This window comes from Mesitornis unicolor, unplaced genomic scaffold (genome assembly GCF_000695765.1).
Source record: "Mesitornis unicolor isolate BGI_N332 unplaced genomic scaffold, ASM69576v1 scaffold6721, whole genome shotgun sequence".
Lineage (NCBI taxonomy): Eukaryota > Metazoa > Chordata > Aves > Mesitornithiformes > Mesitornithidae > Mesitornis > Mesitornis unicolor.
Window position 1 is genome coordinate 26,792 of NW_010165687.1, and position 13,704 is coordinate 40,495.

At 45.1% G+C, this 13,704-nt stretch overlaps 1 protein-coding gene across 2 annotated transcripts in view; it reads right to left on the reverse strand.

The window, feature by feature from the left end:
• Positions 1-13,704, reverse strand: part of RABGAP1L (RAB GTPase activating protein 1-like) — a 66,828-nt gene that overhangs the window by 19,150 nt on the left and 33,974 nt on the right. Inside the window, exon 1 of one of the 2 annotated variants that reach the window (XM_010194706.1) lies at positions 12,441-12,551. The exons of the other annotated variant lie outside the window; for it this stretch is intronic. Coding sequence (XP_010193008.1) covers positions 12,441-12,551 — 111 coding nt within the window. Of the gene's footprint in view, positions 1-12,440; positions 12,552-13,704 lie in introns of those variants that run through there. 2 annotated transcript variants of the gene reach the window in all.

Here is a 13,704-nt window from a genome sequence, read left to right on the forward strand (position 1 = left end):
CACATTATTCTTCCATAGCCCTGCTGTTTAAAGATCTGCTTAGTTAGGCCCAGTTAGCAATACTGTTAACTAAGTTAAAAGAGCAAGCTGAGACCAGGAGATATTCCCTGACCGTCCCTGTCCAGCAATCCAGGGGCAACACAGGAGAATAGAACGAAATTCAGACTCCGAATTGTAGCTCTAAACCCCAGCGCGTACTTTTGCGCTCCCCACAGTGCTCATGTTTGAGAGGCACATATATTGACTGCAGGGGAAGCTGCATTGAAAATACCCAAGCAAAAAAAGGCTCAAGGAAAGGATGTTCTGCCCTGTGGCAGTGACTCTTCAAAATGCTCCTCTTCAGATCCCCAAACTGATTTTCAGCATTCAAAAATGCATTTTCACTTTGAGATACGGAAGGCTTATTATCCACTTCAACTCTATTTGTTTTAGCAAAAAAGAGACACCCTGAGTGGCTTAAAAGCAGTGCTTGGAAATGGCTGATTATTTTATGTACTTGCAGCCTGTGTCTAGCAGCTCACCCAGACAAAAAGCGCTTCCTCTCGTGTACAGATAAGGGCTTTCACTGGAGATGCACACTGTGAAAGGAAACAGCTATATCCGCTTTGTCAGCAAGCACCCGTTTTGCATGTAAATTGGCTCTGGTCAACAGGAATGCTGTGGTAAAGGGATACCAATAACTGAACCATTCCAGATGGAAAATATCTATGTACAGGTCATTTTTATTATCAAACGTAACTTAAAGAATGCCTGAACAACAAGATCTCTGCCGCAAAAGACGATACAGACTAGATGAAACTACCTGTGCATCCCATGGCCACAGACCAGGATCAGACGCTCTGACCAGCCCTGCTCTGGATCACACAGTCACTGAACAGCAGCCGTGCTGCCAGCGCAGCATTTATTCATCGGTTTGTACCTGAGTCTGTGACTTGTCACTCACAACTGTAGAGCTTTGGTTGTATTTCTTGGCACATCGCAGCAACAGGAAGGGCGGGCAAGCAGGAAGACAAGCGCAGTCTTCACCACCATCCCTGTGACTACAGAATCCAAAACTCCCGAAAAAGTCCCCAGTGATCTTCTCGCATCTCTTGGCGATGGCCCAACCTGTCCTAGCTATGCTGTGGTAGTGCTCGCTTCCCGACCTTCTTCATCCTGAAACTAACACAGACTCATCTGTGGAGAACTGCCCACACAAGGCTAGCAATTGCTCAGTAACCAGGTGCAAAATATGGGCATTATCAAGGCTGTAAAACCCGTTACCTTGAACGCATTTACTCTACAGAGCCACGGCTTCCAGCTAAAAACGTCTTCTGAAACCTGCAGGAGCCTGGTGAAAGCTGCTCTCTGCAAGAGCAGATTCTGACGCTGCGGAGTTACCAAGCCCTGTCTTGTCTGCTGTCACAGCCCCTGCCCAGCACAAGAGTGACATTACAACAACTTCTGCCTCCTGAGCTGGAGGAGTGGGTGGTCAGAGCTCTGAACCACGCGCTCGGGTAAGTTACAGCCATCAGCAAAGAGCCTCGCAGTATTCTTTGAACGTGCGGTCTGTGTGTTAATATTATCCTAGACCAATTCTTTGTTGCAGTATCAAGAAAACTGTAACGCTGTCACACTTTGCAAGTCTGTTTAAAATCACAGCTGGGCTCCTCTGATGTGTGGCGAGGGCCTTGACGGTAAAAACACCTTTCGTTACTTTTACAAATTTTTCAAACCCTCAAGTCACTAACAGCAATCACGTTTTAGTGCACTGCTCCACTAGCAGAAAACACATCCCTTCCTGTATTAAAGCTGAACCATTATACACTTGCATTCAAGGCTCCACAATCCCTTGTTATATCAGCTACTTTTATCTGTATTTCAGCAATTACCATAACTTTCACCACACCTTCTCCAAAGCCTTGTCTTTTTTCTGCTTGCCCAGTTCTGTAAACACTACTGCTAAAGCCCCAACATAAAAAATAAATTCTTTAAAACCGCACATTACACAATCAGCGTTTTGAAAATACAAGTGGGACAGTGTTCAACCTCCAAGGTACCAGAAACGCTCCCTGAAGCACGGTGCAGCATTTAGTGCAACAGCTAGTCCTTGTCCTGCTCTGTGGTCTCTGCAATCCCTCATCTCCGAGGGGGTTTCCTCAGTGCCTTTACTGAGGCATCAGGTTTTGCTGTATTTGCACCTTTCAGCCTTGTGGCACCTGCAGGAGGCCTGGCATGGAGCTGGGTGGTGTCTGGAGGAGTCAGCGGCTGTGGAGCATCCCTGGGACAGGCACACACGGCAGCCCTGCACGGCAGCCCCACGAGACAAAGCACGCACACCGATCCCCAGATCTGTACACACGGGGCTGCCTTTTGGTTTTTTAATATCGTCTGCTGATCCACTGCCCCAGCTGGGGTCCCACCACCCTTCAGCACTACCGGACAAGTTTGCCACTTCACCTGTGCAGAGACCTGCGCTCGTCTGGTACGCCTAGCTGCGACCCTGTCAGCTAATCGATCACCAGTGAGCTCCAGACCTTCTGCTTTATCATCTTGTGGGGAAAATCCCACGAGCATCTTAAGCGCTGCAAAAGCAAGAAGCTTGCATCAGGCAGGAGGAGCTGAAGGCAGAAGATAAAATGCGGCCGTGCTGCCAACTTCAGCTGGAAAGCCAAGCTGCTGCTGAAGAGAGCTCTGCAAGAGAAAGAGCTCCTACAAAGGGAAAACACCAATTTTTTTGTGGAAAAAGATGCCAGAAAATGTTAGCAGCAACATCTGCGTCCCACCATTTATTTTCACCCTGTGGTACCAGTAGCTGCAGAAAAGCAGCAAGACTCTATTTTTTTTCCCCTAAGCTCTCTGTCACAGGTCTCTCTGTACCATTTCCTCTTCTTCTCGCCACGGAAAGGAGGAAACCCTCAGTTTCGGGATACCTGAATTCCTGTCACACTGTTCTGGTGTTGCCTGACCTGCTATGGAAGTTCAACCTGAGCACAAACAATCTCTGTGTGCTTGTTCTTCCCTATGCACTCAACTTCTGTGATCTCCAAGGCAAAGGACAAACAAATACAGTATCTTACTTATACCATGATACCGTAACTTGGGATTACCTCTTGACTCTGCCTCGTAGCAAACGTACAACACTTCGCATGCACACTGAGCTTTGTCTCGGCACAGCCAGCATGCTACTCTGAAATCTGGATTTTTCTTAGTGCACAAGACAAGCCTACAGCTCTAGAACAACAGCGTGCAGTGTAACCAGCACCGCAGTCAACATAGGTGGCTTTGTTTTTTGGTGAGTTCATGTTGACACAGCTAGAAGGAAGCAATGAAGAAAAAATATTGAAGCGTATTAAACGGAGCATGAAAGCACAAACTGAACAAGACAGAAAGCACTGACACATTTTCCAACCTCAGCACTGTCTTTCTGCCAAATTCTTCTGAGAACTGGGTTCAAAAAGAATGAAAATAGTTGCTGACAATGATGACAGAGTATTTTTAACTAACACAGTCCCCTACACAAACTTTCTAACCCATCTAATTAAGAAATTAGGCTTCTATAAAAAGATCTCCATCTGGCTGTAGCACTCCTTTCAAAGTCAATGAGCACGCTGATCACGGAGACACTGGCAGCACCCGATCCACACGTGTGCTCCGTGTTCGCTGTGATTACACACAAAGCTTTGAGGTTGGTATGCAGCCTCCCTAAGGTGTAATGTAGTATGTTACTGGCAATCTGCAAGAAAAGACAAGTGAGGGAAGAAAGCTGAAGGCTTCGAATTCAGCAACGCTAAAGCTTTCATTTGCCCCGCTTCACTCCTCTGAATCTGATGACGACCAAATCCAACGGGTTTGCAGTGGCTGCGTCCATCCTACCTGACCCACCTCACCTGCGGGGAGGGAAAGGAGTTAAATGCTGCCTTATGCTAATTTCACAATTTCTGCATTTAAATGTTGAAATATGGCATTGCAAAGTAACTCATCACCTGCTCTTCTTTAACTGCAAAGGGTCGTGCTGATACCCAACACATTAAGGTCACTTAAAGACCTAATGAACCAATAATGTATAGAAACTTATCTCAAATTTCTTCTCCCCAATAGGTTTGCAGTGACATCAGAAACAGCAGCAGAGTTTCTCAAGTACCCAGAATAAACTTGTCTGTTTTTCTGGAATTCTTCTTAAGAAGAAAATGAAGATGCTCCAAAATATTAAAATGTCCCACTTTTCACTGTTTAATCACAAGGATTCTGTTCTTATTTATAACATGTCTATTTGAGACATTGCTTAAATAATTCCCCCTTGATCCAGTGAAATAAAAGGGCAGCAGGAAGAAATGCTTTCAAACATGAAGAGAAAATAAATAGAAAATAATATAGGCAATAATTAGAAACACATCAAACAATAACTAAAACTAAATGCCGAGAAAAAAAGTTTAAAGACATTCTTGAGTTTCATTAGGCTGGACTTGATTCTAGAGCATACTGAAAACAAGAGGATTCCTAAGCGCTGTTCACATGCATTAATAATTAGAGCTCAAAAATAATTATGACTCAGACAAGTCAGAACTGTCCAGAAAACAGCTCTGCTCTGTTGGAAACCGGGCTGCAGGTTTGTACGCAGAGCAGCAGCACTGACAGCACTTGCAGATGAGATCTCTGCACCACCCATGGTCTTTTGCAGTAAATTCTTGAACCCAGTAGAGATTCACTTAAACTGGAAGAAAATCCGGTATCACCAACACTCAGGAACCACAAATTGAACCACCTGGATGACTTTGGTTGTTTAGCTGAAACCCGGAAACCCACAGAAATGCTCTGCAGAGCTGATAAGGATCCAGCTGATAACTCCCGTAGGAACATAACCGGTTCCACACCAACACCATTTCATGAGCTGCAGGTCCCCTCCTCTACTTTATCTACAAGCTTTATTGAAAAAAGTGACTTCACAGTTGTAAGTCTTCTCTGGCTTCTTCTGTCTTCACTACCACATGATAGATTAATTTAAAAAAACAACCCCCAGAAGAGTATCCAATAGCCATAAAGCCTGAATTAAAAAGCTTAGGAAATGGGTCAAAAAGCCATTGTCAAAGGGAGTCGTTATTCAATGACATTTCTCATTCTGGGTTAATGACATCCTAAAGGGTGCCTTCTGGGACTCATAAACAAGACAGCACTATCAAACATTGCATCAGTGGCCTGGAAATGAAAAACACATTTCTGTTAATAAAATCTGCAGATAACGCATGGATGGAAAGAGCAGCACAGAACAAGGAGAGAAAACTGCACACACAGATTTAAATTCCTGGAAACAGCTTACTCAAATGAAACACACCGCTGTGTTGACTCCGGACCAAATGTACCCAGGGCTTAACTACAGCGCAGAGCAGCTGGGGCTGAATCCCACGAAGAGATGGGATCAGTCCCAAGAAAGCACCATCTGAACTTTTCCAAAAGTTTCGGAACCTTTCTGCTCTCTGGGAAGGAGGAGGAGATGGGGGATGGAGGCACCTGCTGTGAAAGCAGCCTGCATCGGCTGGGCAAGACCCAGCCCTTCCTCCACAGCCCTGCCCTCCCATCCCACTACTTGATGGCAAGCTGGCCAAAATAATCCAAAAATATGCTTTTTCTTTTTTTAATTAATTGTATCAGTACCATTTACAACACAGCCCCACAAGCAGCTGCATCAGCACTGCTCAGGAGGCCTTATCTTGTGGTGTGGGACTGGGAAATACAAACTGGTATAGGGAGAAGAGCAGGAAATACCAGAGCAGCTTTGTCACTGCCATCAGGGTCAGGCTGTGATGCAAAGGCTAATGGGAGTGTACAAGGGCAGGAAAAAGCAAGGTGACATGGGGGGGGTCTTAAACCTGGCTTGTCACTGAGACCAGCACTGGAATACTGCACGTAGTTTTGGGAGATGTCGCTGGGGAAGAAAAGAAAAATGAGGAGGATGAGCAGAGCCACTCAATTGTTGTGTGCAGGGAGTCAGCGCCTCGCAGCAGGAGGTTTAAGAGCCCAAGCTCCTCAGTTTGTACAAGAGTACCAGCTGAGCTGGTCACAGCATGTAAGTGCCTTCATAGGGATAAAATAATAGTACAGAACGCTGCACTCTGGCACGAAAATGCATGCCAGATCCAAGATGGGAAGCTGAAACCAGAATGAATCTCAATGAGAAGTTAGAAACAGATTTTGAATGGTGAGAGATTAACAGATTACCATGGAAAATGATACCTTTCCCACCACCTGTTACACTCAGATGAGAGCTGGATGCTTTTCCAGAAGAATATCTCAGAGCTTTTAATTTTCAAAAAATGCTACCAGAGCAAAGCTGGATGAGAGAAATAAAGCTTAGACCCGCCTAGCCTTAGCCCCTGTGAATCAGTGGGCAGGACGAGCCAACTCTCGCATTCCCACGCAGCTGAACCCGACGCCGGCTGTGAGCTGCGCAGCGACACCGGCAGACGCAGATTGCACCAGAGCATCCCACAGACACAGGAGATCCATCGACTGTGTGCCCTGATGCCACACCAAGCAGCAGGGCTGGGTGCCACCCCGCTGCAGCTGACAGCTTCTCAGGCAGAGCGGAGCCGATTCCTGTGCCCTCTCTCGCCTGGCAAACGCCACAGCTGCCTTCTGCCCCGACACCAAGGGCCATGGCGTCACCTTGGACGCTTTCTGCTCCACATCAGGAATATGCAGCAGCAAAAAATGTGCCACACAGTGAAGGTTTAGGACAGCAGAAAACAAGTGGGATGCAATATAAAAATAATTAACCCAAGGTATTTTACTACCTAATTATTAATTTTCATATTTAATAACAAATGAGTGATGAAGGTCAAATAAGCATGAACAAGAATAAAATTACATGCCCACGACACATTATCATAATATGAACCAAATGCTTCTTTTCCCCATTTATGAGCTCCCCATTTAGGGCTACATTTGTGTACATTAAACAAGCAATCTACAGTTTTATCAGACAGGTGTCTGCTCCATGACCAGGTCTGGTTTCTGCAGCAGGAAGGACCAGGAGCTCACCCACTGCGGGGACATTTCCTCCTCTCTGGCCCATGATGATCTGTGCGCACAGCGGACGTCTGGGGTTTCGCACCGTTACTGCAGAAACAGTTTTCCTAAATATGCTGAAACGCTAAGATTTTAGAGCACAGCAAATCCAAGGAAGGAAGGGATTTCATTTGCATGTGTTTAGTTTTAACACCCAAAGGCATCAACCGAACCTTACTGAGAAAAAATTGCAGCCAAACTAATATTCAAATACTTTAGTTACACTCTGAGATCTAAAATAAGTTAGTAAGCAGACTATATTCTGATACAATTATCTATTTAATTAGCTTTATATAAGCAGTTTCCTTCACCAATTTCAAATCTTGATGAGTTTCAGGGGAAGAAGATAACATTGTGGGCTGACTCCTTCAAGCAGAAGAAAAATGTAGAATTTCTATAAACAAAACTTCAGGTGATATATCCTATTATTTTTACCACTCCATACAAACATGGCTTCTTTGATCTTTTGGGAGACTGAAGGTTGTACTGGTAAAACAAACTGCAGAAAAGCTGACAAAACCAGAAGGATGACAGAGGTGAGTGGAACACGCACAACTTTTAAAAATCAAAAGAGTTCAAGAAAAAGCGGCTGTGTCCTGAAATCACGAAAGAGAAGGGACCTGAGCAATCAAGAGACGGGAAAGACAGAACTATTAGAGCTGTTGTTTTTCTGCATCACTCATTAACAAACTGAAGTTGTTATTCTATTATACATGTACGTATGGAAGAAATTTTTTGCTGCTTCAAAGACAGTCCAGGAGGATCAGGGCAGAATCTGTCTGCTCCTGCCCAACTGGGTAGGAGGGCAGAAGCGAGACAGCTCCCAGAGACATCCCGAGAGCAGGATCCCTCCTTCTGTTGGGAAGGGAAGGGCACAGACAAGGATTATAGCTGCTGGCAGGAGCCAGTTCTCCTAACAGGGACCACCCAAACTCCCGTATTCCTCTTTTGGCAGCAGCAGCAGCAGCACGCCAGCGGTAATGCCACCCAGGGAAAGACAGTCTTCAAAGCTCAAATGCTGCCAGCTCCTCCTCTCTGCAAGACTCCACATGAGGCAGAATTAGAGACTCTGAAACATTCAGCTTGGAAGGGCTCTCCAGTGAGCACACAGACCAACCTCCTGCTCGGGCAGGGACAGCTGCTGAGTCAGAGCATGCTGCTCACGACAGTCTCCAATGGTGGAGATACCAGGCCCTCCCTGGGCAGAGCCGCTTTCCCTCACGCTGAGCTGCAAATCATGACCATTCCTTCTTGTCTTGTCGCTGCGTGCCTCGGAGAAGACCTTGGCTCAGTCTTCTCTAGGACCTGTTTAGGTAGCAGGAGACTGCAATCAGATCCCTCCCGAGCTGTCTCTTCTCCAGGCTAAGCTGCCCCAATGCTCTCACCCTTCCCTCAGGCGGTCGAACCCCTGCCTTCCCAGTGGTCCTCAGCAGGGGCTCAGAGCTGGCTTTGGCATGGGATGCAGCCTCACAGTGCTGGGTGGCAGGGCATGACACGCTGGCTGTGCTTCTGGTGACGCCGCCTCGTGCACAGCCATCCTTCACCACTGCTGAGGCAAAGCCGTCGTTCACCACGACTCCCAGCACCCCTTTTGATGGTGCCATCCACACATCTACATAAGCGATGGAGAGAACTCAGGGTTTTGCATCTGCCTTTGCTGAACCTCAGCGGGTTCCTCTCAGCCCACCTCTGCTGAGGTTCCTCTGAGCAGCAGATCTGCCTTTTCACGCGCCCACCACTTACCCTCCAGTTTTTGACACTAGAAAACCAAGTTTTTGCCATCTGAAGAACAAGGCGCATCCTTTCCTGGTGTCTAGGCCTCCAGATGTTAACAGCATCAGCCCAATAATCAACCCCAAAAATCAACATTTAGCCAGCTGCCAGTCAGACGTCAACCCACTGACCACTACGCTCTGTGCTCCTGCCAGGCCACCCAGCTTTTCACCCACTTTGCAGTTCAGCCATCTGCACCAGACCTCCCCAGTTTGGCTTCGATGGGAAACTGAGAGCCTAGAAATCCTCATGGCAGAGTCTGCCGGTGTCTAACCTCTAATTCCTTGCATGAAATGGCCGATAATTCCCCTGAACAGAGAGCTAAATGCAACAAGGCAGGCAGGCAAATGAAAATACAATGAAGCTTTCCAGAAGAATGTCCTTCAACTCTGGATTAAGAGGATTATACCACTTAGTATACCATTTCTATAACCCTTGGGCCCAAGTTTTCTGCAGATAAGTTGAGAATTGAAATTCCCTAGACTAAAGCTACTCAATTCTCGCACAAAGTACACCGCAGTCCACTTTTATATGCTGCTTTGCATGTCTCTGTGAAGCAGTTTCAGAATAACTTGAAATCCTGAAAGCATGACCACACAGCAAAACAACCATGCGTCATGGTCACACTGCAATATGACTAATTTTATTAAAATACATGTTGGAGGATTGCTATCATACAGTGTTGCTTTGGATCATATTTAACAAAACCTTATCTGAGATCATCGACATCCTGTTTAATTGTCTTCTATTTATGTGCATCAAAGCAAGGCTACAAAACCACTGCGACACTTTCCACTGAAAAAATCAGATCTTCCATTGAAAAATACAACTTGAATTGCTGTGACCTGGCCAACAGCAGGTAATTCTGATCTTCCTCTCAAAGTTCATGACCTGCATGGCACTGGACACCTCGGAGGGTCACACAGGGCTGGCCTTGAGCAAGAGCAAGCCAGGATCACCTGGGCCTGGCTTGGTTTCAGTATTAACCCTTTGCCACTCCACCTCCTAACACGCGGCTCCCTCCTCTGCGGAAGAGACTCCTGCACGCCCTGACAAACTGCACAGCCCAAAGGAGCTGCAACGAGTTACCAGTTGCAAGACTTCTGGAACTACAACAAAGCCACCCTGGTGTCCAAACTGCAGAACAGGATGAAAGCCTTGACAGAACTTTGTTTAAGCTTTTCTCTGCAACCAGAGCGGCATACGAGAAACTCCTTCAGAAACAGATGAAACCTGGGTTTCACAAACAAACGGGTGAATTCCAGATTGCAAAAACACCTGTGCTATTAACATCAACTCCCAGAATAAAAGAAAACTCTGCAGAGCATGTACTTTCTGTACAGCACATACCTTTGTGCAGTCTGGTAAGATGACCAGGACCGAGTCAACAGGATCTGCCTCAACTCATCCCAAGCGGCAGCGTGTCCTGTGATTAAACACAGCAGCAGAGAACCCAAAGGAACTTTGAGTCATCAGGTCCCCTCCTTCAGCAGTGCAGGCTCCCACGCACCGTCTAATCCTACCATAATCCTGTCTGGCTTCTTCTTAAACCTCCACAGGTTATTTGCACCATTATTTGCTTAGTCAATATACTTAAAGTACTTAAAACAGTAGTTAACTATTTCCTATGTAAACCCTGCAAGGAACACAATTTTTTTACTAGTACGTAACGCACCGAAACATGTTAATAAGTCTTTGATTCAGGAAAAAAGGTTGATAAAAACACATACTTACACTCAAGTCAATCATTCAGATCTTACATATAACATTAATAATGATACATCTCCTCCCACGGTTGCTCCACGTAAGTATCTCTGTTTACTAGGAGATAAGGAGTTACTTCATAGAATATTTTTTTAAAATGTTATTTCATCATATTTCCACAGTGCCAAAAGTCAGGTGGGGCTGTAAGGTGGTGCTCTTGACACCAGCTACTCTCTCCTGCACTCACCTGCAGCAACCCTGGGGGAATCTAGAGACATATCACCCGCAGTGTCCTTTACTTTTGCTCCGAAGCTATACAAAACTACAGAGGCCACCACTGAGACTATTTAAGCAACACTCTGAAAAGACTTAAATTACAGGGTAAGCCATCCACTAAATGTTTTCTTACCACAGGATGTTAATTTAAACAACTGGCTCTAGAGGATGCAAGCAGTTCAGGACAGGAGGCACCCAGGGAACCCCATCATTTGCTCAGAGAAACCCATCAGAAGGTGCCTGGCTCCTGTTAATCCTGCTGCCGTGCAGGTACCTGTCTGCAGGAAGGCCACTGCTCTGGGCTGCCAGCCAAAACAGTGAATGCTGCCACAGCGAGCAGCTGAGGCAGAGAGAGGGGAAAGGCTGTGGCTGGACAATGAATGAATCAAGGCCACACATTTCAAAAGAGCCGGCATGGAAGACTATGCGACTCTTAATAGAGTGGTTAAGGTAAAGTGGTACAGCGGAGCCCAACCTCCAAACAGGTCATCCTGAAGCACACACTTTCATCAATACTAGATTTCCATATTTATTAGCTAATTATTCTAATGGGCCTCATAAATTCTAGCCTTGAGGAGGCCAGAGACAGCAGAAGGCATCATAATAAAGGGCACTGGGCAGAACTCTGGTTTAGATCTAGAGGTCCACAAGAGACGCAGGAGGTGAGTTCATGCACCAAAGGTTTCCTGAGCACAGACACGCAGAAAAACCCAAGCAGGAGAGAGGCTTAGAGAGGTTTTATACAAGATAGCAATGGAGCTAATTTCTCTTCTTCTGAGAAATTCTCCTTTGTCACAGCTTAGTGAGCTACCTGGATACAAACACACACACAGCCCAAAACCTGCAAACACAAATGCTTACCTGGATTCCTAAATAATTAGCCCGATTTGCATTGAGACTGAGATTTTAACTGTATTTGCTTTTTCAGTCAAGCTCAACACCTGTATATTCATTTCTATTTTCAAAGACTTCTTCTGACTGATTCTAAGCAGACTGAACACAGGACCATTTGTAGAGTTGGAAACCAAAAATGAGTTTTGACACATCACTGTCAAAAGTAGACCTGAAACCAGTGCCATACAAGTGCTGAGACCTCCATGAGGGAGGAAGAGGACCACACTACACATGCAATTTACATAATTATATACACTATTTATGAGAAAACGAAGGGGTAGTTCAACTAAAAAGGTTTTACAGATACCTATCCTGATTTCAAAAGAGCACATAGAAGTGTTAAACCACTGTTTCCTCTCTGAAATTCAGTGGTGACAGACCCCAGGTGTACACTGAGCACCTGGCCTGAACCTTTCGCTGACATGCTAAACGAGAGGATGTGTGACATCACTTAGTGCCATTTTCCAGTTTAATTATTATGCCAATTGTTTCAAAAATATTACTTTAACTACTATCCTATTGAGCAAATAACCTTCTTCTAAACTTAGTAACTCAGAAAGATACTATTTTCATAATATTATCTCTTCTGAAATAAATTATTTTAATTTTGTTGATGCACAAAGGCAAATTTCTGAAAAAGTAATTAAGAAGAGAAATTAAATAATAGATGCTTTTCGGCAGAAGGATTTAACTACTGGAAAGAGGATAACCTTAAGCTTTATTGCCAAAGGAGTGAGAGCAACACCTACCACAGATCTGGGTTTGCTGCCTGCCACCAGATTGGCCAGGAAGTCTTCATCGCAGAGCTGGCTGAAAACGTGGGCATCGTAAGCCACCATCACGGAGATTTCTTCCATCATTTTGCTGGCAGCTGCCAGAGCAGGTGCCCAGACCAAGGGTGAACCTCGGCTCTGTTCTGTGGCAGTTGCTCACACTCACCTGAAGAAGCTAACAAGGAAGGAGTGCCAGAAAATATGACCCAGCAAATCAGCTCCTGTGTGGGCTTTTCCCTCGAGGGTGCCTTTTATTACCACGGGAAGCACATACGAAACACCTGCTCACGCTCCCAACGCCCAGCTTGCAAAAGGCATTTGCTGAAGTTCGGTGAAAGCCAAGGAAGCAGTTTTAGCTCCAGAGCTGGGCTAAAGATGAAAAAGCAGCAGCCAAACCAGACTAGTATTAAGCAAGAAAAGATCAGTCTGCTCGACAGCAGGATTGGAATCACTTCTCTTCTTCTCAAGCTTTGTAGCAATTGTTCTATATCCTGTTTTCTCCAGTAGAAAGCTGATATTCTTGTTATCAGTCTTGCTTTATAATGAATTACTCCTGCTGGCTTCTTGCTTTCTCTTTCATGGGGATCTGAATTGCATTTTGTGCCATGTAGATGCTTTTTAAGTTTTAGCAGGAAGACGATGGCATCAAGTCACAACCTTCCAAAAAGTCCTTCTGTTTCCATGTGTAATGCGGGGTAAAACAGCTACACAAAATGCAGCGGAAGCTGTAAGCTCTTCCTCAAATAAGCCTGCACCTCCACAAGTGAAATAAAAGCAATTTATGCAATTGAAAGTTTCAACACTAGAAGGTTTTTAACCTGAATCTAGGACTAGTTTGATTTTAATTAAGAATTGAGAGGGTACATCTTGTCTATGAGTCCTAAACAGCGTAGCTGCCTTCCAAATTGCTCCTGACTTGCCAATTCATTTATTGTAACATCTGACAGAGAAAACAAACAGCACAAGGAAAAAATTCTGAAAAAAAAACATTAAAAAATCAATATTCTCAAAATAAAAAATTAAAATCTAGAAAATACCCAGTGATTGTAAGAAACAAACAAAATATCTCCCAAAAGAAACTCCTTCCGGGAGACTCAGGCAAGGTAAAACTGCTAACCAAACCAGCACTTCTGCTCAGACTCATCCACACCACTTCTATCTTCTCTGGAAGGCCTTTTCTTCTTCCTGGTGAAGAATCAAACCTGCTTGAAAACCACAAATCATTTCAGTCACGCGTTTA